The sequence below is a fragment of the Nilaparvata lugens genome, chromosome X, assembly GCF_014356525.2.
Source record: "Nilaparvata lugens isolate BPH chromosome X, ASM1435652v1, whole genome shotgun sequence".
Lineage (NCBI taxonomy): Eukaryota > Metazoa > Arthropoda > Insecta > Hemiptera > Delphacidae > Nilaparvata > Nilaparvata lugens.
Window position 1 is genome coordinate 87,356,817 of NC_052518.1, and position 15,948 is coordinate 87,372,764.

The 15,948-nt window shown below is 37.0% G+C and overlaps 1 protein-coding gene across 3 annotated transcripts in view; it reads right to left on the minus strand.

The window, feature by feature from the left end:
- Nucleotides 1–568: 568 nt before the first annotated feature.
- The window catches only part of LOC111064557, a 595,337-nt gene continuing 579,957 nt past the window's right edge, over nucleotides 569–15,948 (minus strand). For 2 of the 3 annotated variants that reach the window (XM_039441821.1, XM_039441819.1), the window contains 3 exons: nucleotides 10,664–10,844; nucleotides 6,379–6,439; nucleotides 570–1,259 (listed from right to left, as the gene is read on the minus strand). In XM_039441821.1, the coding sequence (XP_039297755.1) occupies nucleotides 1,178–1,259; nucleotides 6,379–6,439; nucleotides 10,664–10,844 (324 nt within the window). In that variant the 3' untranslated portion in view covers nucleotides 570–1,177. Of the gene's footprint in view, nucleotides 1,260–6,378; nucleotides 6,440–10,663; nucleotides 10,845–15,948 lie in introns of all 3 variants that reach the window. The other variant, XM_039441820.1, reaches the window with a different exon arrangement.

The following is a 15,948-nucleotide window of genomic DNA, read 5'->3' on the forward strand; positions in this document are numbered from 1 at the left end:
ATGTAAATTTGTCTTCTTTTGTAAAGGGTTGTGTGGCAGAGAGGACCAGGAGTCCCAATTCCGCCCTAATAATGACATATAATCAATCAATCTATCTATCTATCTATCCATAGCCCGAATATCAACCAAATCTGGAAGGTATGCTTTTTTCATGAAATCCATGGAAAAATGGTTAGAAATCAAAATCACTCAAACTTTCAGGAATGATAGTATTTGACGAGAGGAACAATAATATGTCATCACATTGGTGAAATTCAAGTACTATCATTTCTGAGAGTATGAGTGATTTTGATTTTTGAACATTTTTTTCAAAAGTCCATTATTGATCTCTCTACAAGTGATCTTTTCAAGTGAACCTGTACGCTGGGTAATTATTCTTCATTTAGGAACAATAGAGAATTATTCTGTGACAGTTTTGGGCTTTGAGCCTGCTGTGTCTTTCCCAATCATTCATAGTTGAGAATGATATTGTATCTATCAATGTATGAATAAATAAATGTAGCCTACGGTATTGGAACAAATTTTCAGGCACAGGTTTTCTATTCTAAAATGAGCAACATACACAAAACGGAATTTATATATTTTTTTATTTTTGAACAAAATAAACAATTGCAACACAACAAACTTTCAAATCGCAAGAAGTGCAGTATACCTAATAAGGGTAGGCTTATCTTTGAGTACATCCCGTATATGCACCATCTTCGTTCAACGCTAGAGGCTAATGTATAGTGAGGTCCACGTTATAATGGCAGTGAAGAAAGATAGCAGAACAACGTAGCCGATCCTCTGTCTTGTCAATGACTTCTATAGACGATAGCTGATACAGTTTCATTGATGTAATATTAACTTACTGTTCATTCTCGTTTAAAATACTCAATTATATTTTATTAAGCAAGTAATTATATTCTCCAATAATTACATAATAAATTTTTATAATTAAGATTGAATATTTTTTAATTAATTATGAATACTACATTATTAAAAGACAATCTGGCAACAGAGATTGCGCTATCCGCTTTGTTGAATGATAGACAAGGATAGCAATACCATTGCTAATCAAACACTGCCATTATAACGTGGACCTCACTATAGCAGCTTTGCAAACTCGACAACTGAATATATGAAGTGTATTTATGGAAGAATAATTGAGAATAAATGGAAAGCTATCATCCTAGCGCTATTCGTGTGGAGCGGGACCTTGACAAGTTACAGCTTTCAGTGCTTTCGATGCAACTCTGGCAATAGAATCCATGAAAGATCTGCAAAATATCAAAATTAACTCTCTTAATATACTAGCAGTAACCGTGAGGGTCTATTTTAAAACTTGATAAACTGAAAACTTGACCGAGTGGAATCTTGAAAAGTTTGAAGTAGGCCTAGAACCATCCTCGGTTGATTAAGAATCTGTAAGTAGAATATTTCAAGTTAATTTCAGTCCAGTAGTTTAGACGTGATGATGCGTCAACCATAATTCCCCTATCCCGTATGTGTATAAGCCAGTTCTATCCTTTATTATAGTATAGATAAGTACTTAAACTTGGTACTAACATAATAAAGTGACAGAACTCAAATCTTGTTTAGAAAACTTCCTCAACTTAATGCCAACTTGACAAAATTGGACTGGTTATTAATGTAGTTACCAATTTTAACCATCTGTTTTGAATCTCTCTAGATTATAGTTCTATATTAAAATATAGTATGTATATTCATGTCTCATGAATGAAATTTGGATATTATTTCTGAAAAATCTAGAAGGAAAATTGGAATCTTGGCTTCGAGGTGCACGAGATAGATATTTTTAGAATCTTTGTGCAAAAATTGGAGATCTAAATCATTCCCGTTTTTCCGGTATGCAATCCACAAGTTGACAACATGCTTTGATGCGGACAAACACAACTATACTCTCTCTTATTATATAGACTAGAATCAATGATATTTTCAAAATACTTCAGCATTTAACTTTGAATTTTGAGCACATGCTGTAGAAACCATCCATCTTTCTAAGTGTCCAAAATGTGTTGGAAGAGCTCAATATTTTTCAAACCAATCTCGGTATAATATCTTAAAGCTTTATACACACCAAACTATTTTGATCTGCAGAGTGGCAGAGCAACAGAGCACAGATATCTGAGCGTCCGCAGAGTTTGTGTTCACATCAAAAAACATCTGTGGGCCGACAGAGCTTTTTGCTCTGTTCTCAGTTGCGCTCTGACTCTGGCCGAAGGAAGATGATGTCAAACCAGTATGTGCCGTGGTGTAGAAGTTCATTTTAGAAAAATGTGTTCCTTGGATCAATAGGGACAACGATGATAGCAGTGACGATGATCTGCTTTTGTTATACTCTAGTAGTAGTGGTATCATTGATCTCATTGGGTGCACCAAATAAATAAAAAAAGAAAAATTTATGGCGAGTTTTTCTATCTCCATTTTTACGTGATTTAGGTTTTTGATGAGAGAACTTTATCGAAAATGTCCGCTCGGATGCCTGGAGAAAATCTCTCCCAGAGCGATTCGAAAACATCTGCATGCCAGCAGAGTTTTCTCGGAAACGTCGGCTGGCCGATATCGGTTGATACGCAGAGTGCGGTGTGTATAACTGCATTGCTTAAGCCGGCGACAGATCTTTTACCATCCATTCATCCACAGCTATTTTAAGTAGTATACACACCAAACTCGTCAGCTCTGCAGGATGGATGGAAAAAGATCTGTCGCCGGCTTAAGCAATGCAGTTATATACACCGCACTCTGCGTATCAACCAGTATCGGCCAGCCGACGTTTCCGAGAAAACTCTGCTGGCCTGCAGATGTTTTCGAATCGCTCTGGGAGCGGCATTTTCTCCAGGCATCCGAGCGGATGTTTTCGATAAAGTTCTCTCATCAAAAACCTTAATCACGTAAAAATTGAGATAGAAAAATTATAATTTCAGATTCGGATTCAGTGCCTTGAAATTAATAATTTGGCTCGCGTTTGCTTAAAAAAATGAAAAATGAGGAATCGGCAGAGATCTTGAAGAAACGCCTTCTAAACATTACCTGAAACACATAGGCCTCTTTCACACGATAGGAGACGTGCAACTTGAACACTGAACAGTGTTCTCGTTTTTTTGTCGAAGTACATTGAGTCAAATCGTGTCTTTCACATGGTGACTCCTATCCAGGAACCTCGTTTTGTCACGTCTTTTCCCCTCGAGGCAAGCAGAGGCAAGATCTAACAACTGTGCCGACGTTTCCACAAAGTATGACTCATCACTTTTTTCTCAAAGTCTAACTTCCTTAAAAATATAGATAGAAGATTTCTGATTTCGGATTTGGATTCAGCGACCCCAAATTCTTATAAGCGTAAGTCCCATTTTCGAAAATATCCGAAAACAAGGAAGTTATGGCTGTTTTTAATAAAGCTTTCTATTATCATATAATTATACGGTAAAAACGAACAGGTACTGTACTATACAGTACGTAAGTACTCTAGCTATTATAATACAACTTACACTGTATTCGTGTAGGAAATTTGGTAGGTTATTTATCTTGATTTCTGAAAATACCCCAAAATAAGGGAGTAAGATAACTTTGAAAAACCAAAGTTTTCCTGCCGATTGAAGAAACATTAAAAATTAGTCTAAGACATATTATGTCTTAGAATAAAAACGTGTAACAAATATCAGATCACTATTCAAGCTATCAAGCTTTTCATAAGTTTGTGTCAACGGTATATGACATAAAAGGCAAATGCTCGCGCTTGGTCCATAGTTCTACGACTGAGGAATGAGGATTTAGGTCAGCAACTAGAATCGACAAGCCATGATTGTCAATCTTACTCATGATACAAAGCTTTGTACTATGATACATGGTTTTCATTCCGTATCATTCTTTAATAAAAATAAAACAAGATTCTGGTTTCAAAAGCATCAAAGTCGCCAGGCTGGTCTGAGCTATTCATGACTTTTTTTCAGTATGCATTATCAACTCAGCAGTTCTAATACACAGACATCACTACTTGGAATGCCATGACATTTTCTATTCTCTCAATTCCTATTATTACCATAGATCGATTCAGATCAGCACAATGTTTATACTGTATGTTCATAATAGATTTTTCTGATTGTAAAAAGAAATAGTCAATAATTGCTGGGAATTTAAAGTGATATTCAACGATTTGAACCTGATAAATTGGATTGTTGAATGACAATTGAAATTCAGTGAATTTTACTGTACAACATTCCTTTTCCTCCTATTTTATTGGGTGATGAGTGGAGATGATTTATGATTTCATATTTGGATTCATCTTTTCATAGTTCAATATTTTTTTGGAAAACTAGAATTTTTAAAAATTAAAAATGTTTATGTATAAACTTCTCAGGTGTTCAAAAACTTCTTAAAACCTTTGCCTGTCCCTTTGTGAGGCAGGAGTATTATTATCTTAGTATGTACTATATAATCATATGATAATGGAAAGCTATATTAAAAACAGCTATAACTCCCTTGTTTTCGGGTATTTTTGAAAATGGGACTTACGCTTTAAAGAATTTGAGGTCGCTGAATCCAAATCCGAAATCAGAAATCTTCTATCTATATTTTTAAGGAAGTTAGACTTTGAGAAAAAGTGATGAGTCATAGGTTTGAGCAAACGTCGGCATAGTTGTTGGATCTGTCGGCTTATTCGTAAGATCCCCATGTGAAAGTACAGGAGAGCTGCAAAATATGAAATATGATCTTCCGTAATATGATATTCCAGGAGCGAGGTCTCTGCCGTGTGAAACTGGCCATACGGTAACAGAGAAATTTGCTCAGAACAAAGGTATTTTTATTTTTCTGGAGTTGGTAGGCATGCTTTTGAAGTGGAAATGGTTTTCATTAATGAAATATGATCCTAGTATTGTATGATTTATTTTGACTGAATAGAATGATGAATGTACAGTAACTATTGAGTTGAATTATGCCAAATAGCTCACCTTAAGCAGACAGCTAGTCGTTCTCTACTACTTATACATTCTCTGTAGTTGGTATCTTCTTTTTTAATTTTATCATCAATAAATGACAAAACTTCACTAAATTGGTCCTTACTAAGTCTGAAGTACCCCCTAAATCTGTCTTCATCAGATTGAAGATCTTGCATCAAGTGATGAAACTCGCCATAATTTTTTCTTTTTTTCATTTATTGGGTGCACCCAATGAGATCTACCACTACTACTAGAGTATAACAAAAGCAGATCATCGTCACTGCTATCATCGTTGTCCCTATTGATCCAAGGAGCACTTTTATAAAATGAACTTCTACACCACGGCACATACTGGTTTGACATCATCTTCCTTCGGCCAGAGTCAGAGCGCAACTGAGAGCAGAGTGAAAAGCTCTGTCGGCCCACAGATGTTTTTTTAGTGTGAATACTAACTCTGCGGACGCTCAGATATCTGTGCTCTGTTGCTCTGCCACTCTGCAGATCAAAATAGTTTGGTGTGTATGAAGCTTAACTCTCACAGGCAACAAATTAGTCCAGTCAAATCGTCGTTTTTTTATGAAACAATTTTTCTCGTCAGTTTCATATATGTATTTTGGGGCGCTGAATTTGAATCTGAAATTTGCTGACACGCCAGAGGGCGGCTACACCCTTTTTTACAGGTGAAGCCGTCCTCTGGCGTGTCAGCAAATTTCAGATTCGAATTCAGCGCCCAAATAAAAATAAATTCGTATGGCTTTTGATAATGAGATTTTGGTAATGAGAGGGGTTCGAACCCGGGATCTCTATGCTGCTACGCAGGCACTCTATCCACTAGACCACGGATCACTCCAAATACTTATAATATGGATCAGCGCCCAAAATACTTATAAAACCGACAAGAAAAATTCTTTCGAGGCTGTTTTCTGAAAAACAATCATTTGACTGGACTAATTAACAAAATCCATCTCTTCGAGCTATAAAACGATTCCAACTCCACTACCCCTGGGATTGTTGAACGGAATGGCAACCTATGAATATAAATTGATTAAACCCAACAATTGAATTCATAGGGGCTGCTGTAGTTGCCCCTGAGAAAAATTCAAGAGATAGGGGTTGCTACTAAGCGCGGTTTGGAATTGTGCCGTCACCATCATGCGAATCGCAGTATTGTGCATAACCACAAGGCTCAGCCTAATGCATCATCAATGGAGGCTATAATAATAATATTATTATTATTATTAATGGAGGCTGAGTGCAATAATGCAGATAATGAATGGTGCATGAATGCAATGATGCACATAATGAATGTTACATGAATGCAATAGTGCATTCATCTTTGGAGTACGAACAATATAATACTGTCACAAGATTTTCTTACTTTTGAGCCTTTTTTTACAATTTCTGAAATTGATTATTATTATTATTATCACAAGATTCTCACCTTGATTTTTTCTTTCTTGATGGATCTTGTTCCTTCAATTTCATGAGCGAGATTTCACCATCTGCGAAAAACGTTTTTCAATAAGAATTAAACCAAATGGATTTGATCAGAGAAAAATTAGAGCAATTCGTTGAGTACTATAGTGAGATACACGTTATAATGGCAGTATTTGATTAACATTGATGTTGCTATCCTTGCCTATCATTCAACAAAGCAGATCTTTTTCTAGCTATGCAACGTTGCCACATTGCTATTTAACAATGTTGAAATATGATTAATTAACAGAGTATATAATTTCAATGATCATTTATCTATTTCATTCATCAATACAATAATTCACAAATCATATAATTATAGCGATGCCTTGAAAAGAGCAACATTCTCAGTTCAAAACAGTTTTTCTCCTAAATTTTATGAACAGTAACATTCAAAAAGATAATAGGCTAGGTTACATTTCACTTTCTAAAATTTTCAAGTCAAAAAACTACAAACTAAAATTTTTCTATTTAGAAGGATGATATACAATAAATATATCGATAAATTGCCGCACAATTGTAACTTTTGTATGTAGCTTTGGGAATTTTCGTTCTCCAAGGTTGACAGCTCATGTAATCCTCCCTGTGACTGTCCTCTAGACAACCTTGAACAGTTTGAGTCCTTGAAAAGTTTGAGAATGACAGAATGAACGTTGACTGATTTTAATATAAAGGTATTCCTATTTTATATTCCATATTCTGATTTAAACTTTCATTATCTTTCTAATCTATCTAGATGTCAAAAAATGAGTGAAAAAGAAGGTATATTCATTCCATGCATGGTTAGATTATTTTTATCCCATAAAAATGATAGATTCCAACAATGAATATGCAGTATTTATTTTTGGAATCTCCTCTATGTATCATGTTATTATTATTATTATTATTATTATTATTTTATTATTATTATTATTATTATTTTGTATCATTTCATTCATCACATGACAAGTGAGTGTTTATTGCAGTCAAAGTCGGCCTTTGGCAAGACTTTGGTGCATTACTTCTAAACTGAAATGTTCAAAAATGATCTCACAATGGATGCTGTGCTGAGAACAACTGCTTTTTCCATGGCAAATTTTGCACTTTTCGATATTCCCATCTGACAAAGATTTGCTGACACTTTTCTAGTTACAACTCCAACCGTGGAGATAATGACAGGAACAATTGTGACCTTTTCTTGCATCCAGACATCCTTGATCTCAGCAACCAAGGGAAGGTACTTGGAGACCTTTTCATTATAATACTGGTCCAAGTTGTGGCAGCATGGTATGCCAACATCTATTAGTGTTGTTTCCTTGGCTACCTTATCCATGAGGATGATATCTGGCCTATTATGAGCAACTGTTCTGTCTGTCAGCACCGACCGATCCCAATATAACTTATGTGTCTCATTCTTCAAGACTGGGGATGGCTTGTACAAGTAGTAGGGCAGCTTCTGATTGATGATTTGGTACTTCAGAGCAAGATCCTGATGCAAGATCCCAGCTACTGCATTGTGGCGCTTTAAATAGTCAGTAGCTGCCAGTGATTGACATGCAGACATGATGTGCTGAATAGTCTCAGATGCCAAGCCACAACGTCTGCATGAATCATCATCTATAGGCAGCTTCATTATATGCCTTTGATAATTTTTTGTTGCGATTACTTGATCCTGTATTGCCACCAAGAATCCTTCCGTTTCAATAAACAGGTCCCTGTGCCAAAGCCATGCATTGGAAGCCTCCTCATCAACTCCAGGCTGATATAAGGCAAATGCATGTCTTCCATGAAGCTGCTTCGACTTCCATTGCTCCAGAATCTCACTCTCATGCTGTCTGTTGGTTTTAAAGTCCGCAGTAGGCAGCTCAGGAAGATTAAGTGGAGTGTACCCTTTATCAGCTTTTCTCACCACTGCATACAAGCCACCCTCCTTCTCCATGAAGTATGTTTTCATGCTTCCGATTTGTCTCTCACAAGCCCATTTTATATCAATGAGCCCGCGCCCGCCTTTCTTTCTTGGCAATATGAGCCTCTCCATACAGGCCTTGGGGTGATGAGCTCTGAACTTAGTGAGGAGCACTCTTGTTGATCTCATAAGATCTTCCAAATCAGTTGCAGTCCAACAAACAACACCGAATGAGTAAGTCAGCACAGGTATTGCATAAGTGTTGATGGCCTTGAACATATTATTGCCATTTAGCTGAGTCTTCAAAAGTCTCCTCAGTCTGGTCAGGTATGTATCTTTCATTTTCTGCTTGACATTCTTCTGGTCTATTTGTCTAGCCTGGCAAAAGCCCAAGTACTTGTAGACATCACTTGGCCCCATCGCTGCAAAAGCACTCTCCAGGTCCTCATCAATCATTTGTGCCACGACTTGACCTTTCACAACACTGAGTGTCCTACACTTCTCCAGACCAAATGCCATGCAGATATCAGCAGAAAAGGTTCTAACCAGACCCAGCATTTCCTTCAGTTGATTTTCAGTACCTGCATAGAGCTTGATATCATCCATATACATCATGTGGGACAGTGGATGAATTTCTCTTGCTTCTCCCTTCAGCTTGAATCTATGTGTTGTGGAATTGAGTAATGCAGACAATGGGTTCAGAGCTAAACAAAACCACAGTGGGCTCAAACTATCCCCTTGGAAAATACCTTGACAGACTGGTATAGTATTGGTCTGAATTTGTCCAGCATTATTTCTCATTTTCAGCACTGTCCCCCACATCGACATGAGATGCTTCAGCAGCATTATGACTGAGTTGTCAATTTTGTAAATATACAGGACTTCAATCAACCAGGAGTGAGGGACACTGTCAAAGGCTTTTCGGTAGTCAATATAAGCCATATGAATATGCCTTTTCTTTTTGACAGCTTGTCCCATTGCCACTGAGTCAATGGTCAAAACCTCCTTGCAGCCCAGCCCACCTTTCATACAGCCTTTCTGCTCATCAGCCAGCAGTCTCTCCCGACTCAAGTATGACTGCGCTTGATCTGTTATACATGCAGTGAGAACCTTGTATAGTGTACATAGGCAAGTGATTGGCCTATATTGGGAAGGGTCATGAGTTCTATCATTTTTAGGAAGCAAGTATGTCACTCCTTTGGTGAGAAATTGTGGAACTCTGTTGGGACTCTCAAGAAATGAGGAAAAGTGACTTGCTATGAATTGATGGAAGATTGGAAGCCTTTTCAACCAAAAATTGTGGAGCTTGTCTGGTCCAGGCGCAGACCAGTTGCTGGTTTTTGAGATTGCGTTTTTAACTTCAGCTGTTCCAATCAATATTCTCGGCATTTGTTGACTCCATCTTGTGCCAACTCTTGGTTCTTTTATCTCTGGAATAATTTCCCATTTGTTCACATTTGTTTTGAAATTATTTCTATTTTTAATTTCATCATCAGTAATTCCTGCCAAAACTAGATCTTTCTTTACATCCCTAATCCATTCTCCTCCATAGGCAAGCGAAGCTACATATTTTACTATTTTTTTGTGATTCTATGGTCAGGGAGCCTCATGATATGACCATTGAATTTTAGACGTATTTTTCTCATGTCTGTTACAATATTTGAATGTTGCTCAACTGTGTTATGTTATTATATATTATTTAATAGTATATACTAACATATAACACGTTGAGAAAGATTTGAAATTAATGAATATTGAAAGAGCATTGTCGAAACCAACTGTTTATAGTCTAGGGAGCCATAAGGGTGAGTGTGAGCAAAATGCTGACGCGCGACCACTGACGTTCTGCAAGTGCGTACGACTACTCGCGTGTTAAATATTCAACTCAATAATCACTGAAAACTTGTAAAAAATTAGTTATTTCAGAAACTCTGAAGCCAAATGATTCATGGAATAAATTATAAATAAATCGTAGCGATTATGCGAAAAATTCGAATACTGTAGAAAAAATACTGTAGGTTTATGATACAAAAGGGACGAGTCTACTCAGTGCATAGGTTGTGAACAGTATTTCCATACTACAAAATTGCGGTTCATGGACAACGCTTAACAAGAATTAGTGGAAACAACGCTACACAACCGTTAAATGGATAGAATATGAATGAATAAGGACAAGACCATATTGGGCAGGGTTTCCGGGCGTTTTCAAATGAGTCGGTAGGGCAGGTAGCTCTCCAATTGACTGATTGGGTTGGCGTTCGATAATAGCCAGCCAATCGGAGAGCTTCCTGCCCTGCCGACTCGTCTGTAAACGCCCCAAGAAGCGCCTTCTATGGTCTTGTCCTCAATTAATGAATGAACTCACCATACTTGACAACCTTGGAGTTCACATGGTTATAGTAGATAGTTTCATTGACTCTTACAATGTATTTGTCATTGGGTTCTTCAATAATTTCAAATTGTACAGTATCAGTGTGTCTGAGAGCAAAAATGGACATAGCCTCTCCTTTGCCTTCCCACTGGCTGTCGATCCTTATCATTCTATCCTGAAAACGATGAATAAATTTCTTCATTCTACTTTTAAAGAAACATTACAAGTTATGTGTTTTCCACTTAACCCACGAGGTTAAGGTATGAACCAAATGTTTATTTATTCGGAGTACTAACAAAGCAATCACTAAATTGAATTCATTATTCCTGTTGTAAACTTAAAAATTATTAGATACATCTTTCTATATATTTGTGACTAACAGGAAACCCGTGCTTTGCAAGGTTCTACTTTTTAACTTGACAAACTGTAAACTTGACGTAATGAAATATTGAAGAATTGAAAATAGGCCTATAACCATCCTAGGTTAATTAAGAATATATATGCGAAATTTCAAGTTAATTTCAGTTCAGACGTGATGATGCGTCTATAGTTATTTGTGCAACTAGTGCGCAAAGTGACAGTTTGCTGCACGGAAAGAAATGTTTACGCCCGAGCCGTAGGCGAGGGCGGAATGGTTTGCTGAGTGCAGCAGAGGAACTTTGCGCACCTATTTCACATTAAATTTTTCCTACAGTTACCATTGAATATGAAAAGTGGGTAATAATGGGTAAAACTGCCTGAAATGCATGAAATTTTTTTCTGTGTAATTCTATTATGAATAAAAAAATAGAATGTAGTAGTAGTGTTTGAATGGCTGTGTGGTGTGTGGGTGGGTGCGGCTGTGCTGTCCTCCAACTCGGTGTCCTTAATATTATGACAAACGTGCACCACAACACTATAGCAGCCCAGTGCAGTCAGTGCAGTTAGGCCTACCAACTTCATTTTTGTCTTTGTGCACTAATCCTCCATATAACCCAGCAACTATTTTGCGTTGCCATGTTGCAAATCTGGAGTGCAGAAAAAAATTTTCCCGCACTAGAGCGGAAAAGTGATTCTTTGCGTTCTGTAATCAGTGCAGCAATGGCCACTTTTCAAGGTAACTGTAGGAAAACATAATTTTCCTATCCTGTACGTGTATAAGCCAGTTCTTTCCTTTATTTTAGTATAGATAACCAATTTCAAGCATGGAAAATCAAGCATCAGTTCTATCAGAGAGTTGATTGCGAGCAGACGAGAATTTCAAGCATCAGTTCTATCAGAGAGTTGATTGCGAGCAGACGTTTTTCGTTCCGTTCTCTCTTATCGGCTACCGGTTGATTTATGAATAGATTGGCTTAGTTTGGTCGGTAATCTTTCTAAGCCTGCCGGTTCTTTCGTTGATTTATTCGTTTTAACAGTTTTCAAGCCGAATTAAATCTTTATTACAGTACTAAAATGAGTGCATTTGCGGAGTGCAATGTGTTGGTTGGAAGATCCGACAAGGTCAAAGTGGTATGCGCTGAGTGTGGCTCGATTTTCCATGGAAAATGTATCAGGGGAGAGTCGGACAGAGATCCAAGTGGAGTTGAGCTCGAACTCTTGAGGAAGAGTTCTTGGAAGTACGGAAGCTGTTTGGCGGGTCACCGTAGTCATCGGGGCTCAATCGACTCCAGTAAAAACTTCCAGCGCTGGTGTGTCCGTCAATTCATCAGGCTCCGAGGACCTGTATACTGAGGCCTTGAATGATTGATTCAAGCGGCAAGTTATGAGCAGCTTCGAGAAATTACAAGAGTCCCTCAGTTCGTGTCATGCAAAACTCGACAACAACGCTGAAATTCTTCTTACACAGGGAGAATTGATCGCATCCCAGCAGGAAATAATAAGGACTCTGCAAGCTAAAAATGAAGCTCTAAAGCAGGAAATTAATGACCTGTCGATGCAAGCCGACGATCTGGAGCAGTATGGAAGACGAAATACTTTGGTGATACGCGGTATTCCAGTCGCAGATCAGGAGGTCGTCTCGAAGGTGGTGCTCCAAACTTGCCAAGCTGTAGGTGTGCACATAGGTGCAGAGGAGATTGACTGCTGTCATCGTCTTAAAAAGAGACCTGATTCACGAAATCCGCCACCAATCATAGTGAAGTTTGTTGGACGCACGATCGCTCACGAGATTATGTAGCAGAAGCGTAGTGTAAACAAGCTGTCGACCAGGCACATGGCGATGCAAGGTGAGACCCACCCAGTTTTTATAAACTTTTCTTTAACGGCTCCACGAAAAATACTTCTCTCCAAAGCTAGAAAACTTCAAATGTAATTTGGCTTCAAATATGTTTGGGTGGACAAGACTGGTACAATAAAGATAAGAATTGTTGAGAACGGTAGAATCTATACCGTACGATGTGAGAAGGACTTGAAAGCTGTACCAACTACAGTCAATTGTTAAAGATTTAATTTATTTTCCCTATATTGTAGGTCTCATATAATATATATTGTTTTTCGGAAATGAATTGTGTCAAATCTAGAGTGTATTATTATTCGATTTCACGTATCTGTTTTTATTCATTAATCAATAATCAATCAGAATTTTACAACTGTTAATCCATTATTATCATTGTTCTCTCAGCTATCAACTTAACTACATAGAGTTATTATCAACTCAACCGAATGAATGTTTTCTATGAGACTTGCGTTTGTGATTTAAAATAACTGCTTCTCCTATCTGGAGTCCTGGAAATTGATAAACAATTTATAATTAGCTTAAATGAATTTTCAATCTTAATGAAATTGGTAAGGAACCTTTCAATAGAACAGCAAATAATAACGAAATAAATGTACTAGAGATTGTTTTGATTGTTCCTGGTAATGGATTATAAGGCTATATTATATTAATAAAAAAATATTGGAATTCGTTTACTATTTAACAATGCGTGGTATAGTCTTATCAATTCACTAACTGCTCTAACTGTATGTTTTTCTTTCTGCAACTTATTCTACGCTATATCAACAGAACTATCGAATACTTTTATCTCATTCTCACTTACAGTATTGCTAGGTCTTCCGATAACATTTCTCGTTCTTGCTTCTAATCTTATTGCACATTGCAGTCACTCTGTTTTCTTTTACAATTGGTGTTTTCATTATTATAGAATCTTTCTGAGTAGTTGTGGTGGTACTAAGTAAGGTGGTTATCCATACTGAAGACCAAATATCTAGTATTTTATTCATTAAAGGTTCTGCTATTTAAAATTTATTTTTTCCTTTAATTAATATAATTCTTGAAATGTAAATGGATAGAATAGTGGTGATGACCCAAGTTATTTGCTGATTGAGGATGAGAATCTGATTTAGGTAATTTGAACATCATTAACCTTAACGTAAGAGAGTAATTTTCCTTTTTTAATAATAATTTTTCTTTAATAATTCACAATATAGAAAACAGTTTGCTGAGATAACTTTAATAACGGAGGAGAGTAATTTTTTTTCTTGTCTTTAATATTTTACAATATTGAAAACAGTTTGTTACCGGTAGGCTGAGATGATCGACTTATATTTTATTTTGTTCATCTTTTTTTTCACTCCTTGTCATTTATTTGTATTTATAATATTATTTCATTTTTTTCTTCTTTTAATATATGTCATTAATTTCTTCTTTGTCTGTGTACTATCAAAATGTTAGAGGATTACGTACAAAAACCTCGAATCTGTATGAATCTCTTCTAAGTGCAAAGATTTGATAGTATTGACTGAGACCTGGTTGCACGACGGCATAATCAGTTGTGAAATTTTTGATGACCGCTACTCTGTCTATCAGAGTGATAGAGGAGAGGGTGATGGCAGACGCATGGGGGGAGGGGTGGAGTACTTATCGCAGTGAGATGAGAAGATCATTGCAATCGGAGCTCTGTAGTGAGCTATCTGTAATGATTATTATTGTAATGATTAACCCCGTAGGGGTTAAACTTAAATAAAAATCAACTGATTGTCATATAAATGCTGTTTATATGCCACCTTCCACTCCTTCAAATGTTTTTCTTGGTTACTGTGAATACATTGAATCCTTGAATAGCTTACTCAATGGAAATTAAATGATTATTGGTGATTTCAATTTACCCGAAATTAGCTCTGATACTTATGATCTCTCTTCTGGCTCATGCAAAGCAAAATTTCTTTGTCGTTTAATGTCATTCTATGATCTGATTTGTTATAATTGAGTGCAAAATGAGCTCGGTAGAACACTGGATATTGTTTTGAGCAACTTGCCAGATGCGATGATCCACTCCTCCTCCCTTAAGACTGTTATCACCCTGCATTATGTGTGGAAGCCTCATATGCGGTGAGAGCCCGGTCAGAGCTCCACTCAAATCGTTCACCCGAATATTCGTATGACTATTCCAAGGGGGACTATCTCGGCCTCTAATGCGGACTCCGCGATTGCAGTTGGGACTCTGTTTTTCGTTGCGGTGATGTTGACTCTGCTGTAGATAATTTTTATGAAGTACTTCACAAAAAGTTTGATGAATTTATTCCAAGGAGGAGGATGAATATATCAAATAATAAGTATCCTCCTTGGTTTACATCTGATATCATATCAGATTTGGGAATAAAAAATAAGTGCTCAAGAAAGAGAAAAACTTCGCCTTATCATGATAATAAATTAAAAACTTCACGAGCATCCCTGAAAAACAGAATTACACTATCTTATGAGGCGTATTTGATTAGAGTTCAAAATGGAATACGACATAATGTAAAAGATTTCTGGAAATACGTTAATTCAAAAAGAAAAACTTCTTTTGTGGAGTCAAACATGACACTGGACGGAGAGTCTTACTCTGGGGCTGATATAGTTAATGGTTTCTCTAAATACTTTCAATCTGTGTATGAGGCTGATACACCTGATGTGCCAATGGGGATTCCGGAGATGTCTGGGTGCTCATTGTTGGAGGGGGAGTTTGGATGGTTTCTTCCAATGGTATTCTGTCTGCTATCAATGGGCTGAGGTCGGGCTGCTCCGAGGGTCCTGATGCGATTCCAACCTTTATTGTCAAGGGCTGTGCTGCAGTCCTTTTAGAGCCATTAAAATTCATTTTCAACTTGGCTATAAGGTCGGGTAGATTTCCTTCAAAATGGAATATTGCAAGAGTTACTCCTGTTTTCAAGTCTGGGAATAGGAATGATATAAAAAACTACAGACCAATATCCATTTTGAATTGTTTTTCGATAGTTTTTGAGAAGCTCCTGCATTCGATTATTTATAAGCAGTGTCAGAGCATTGCACCTGAGCAACATGGATTTCTGCCTGG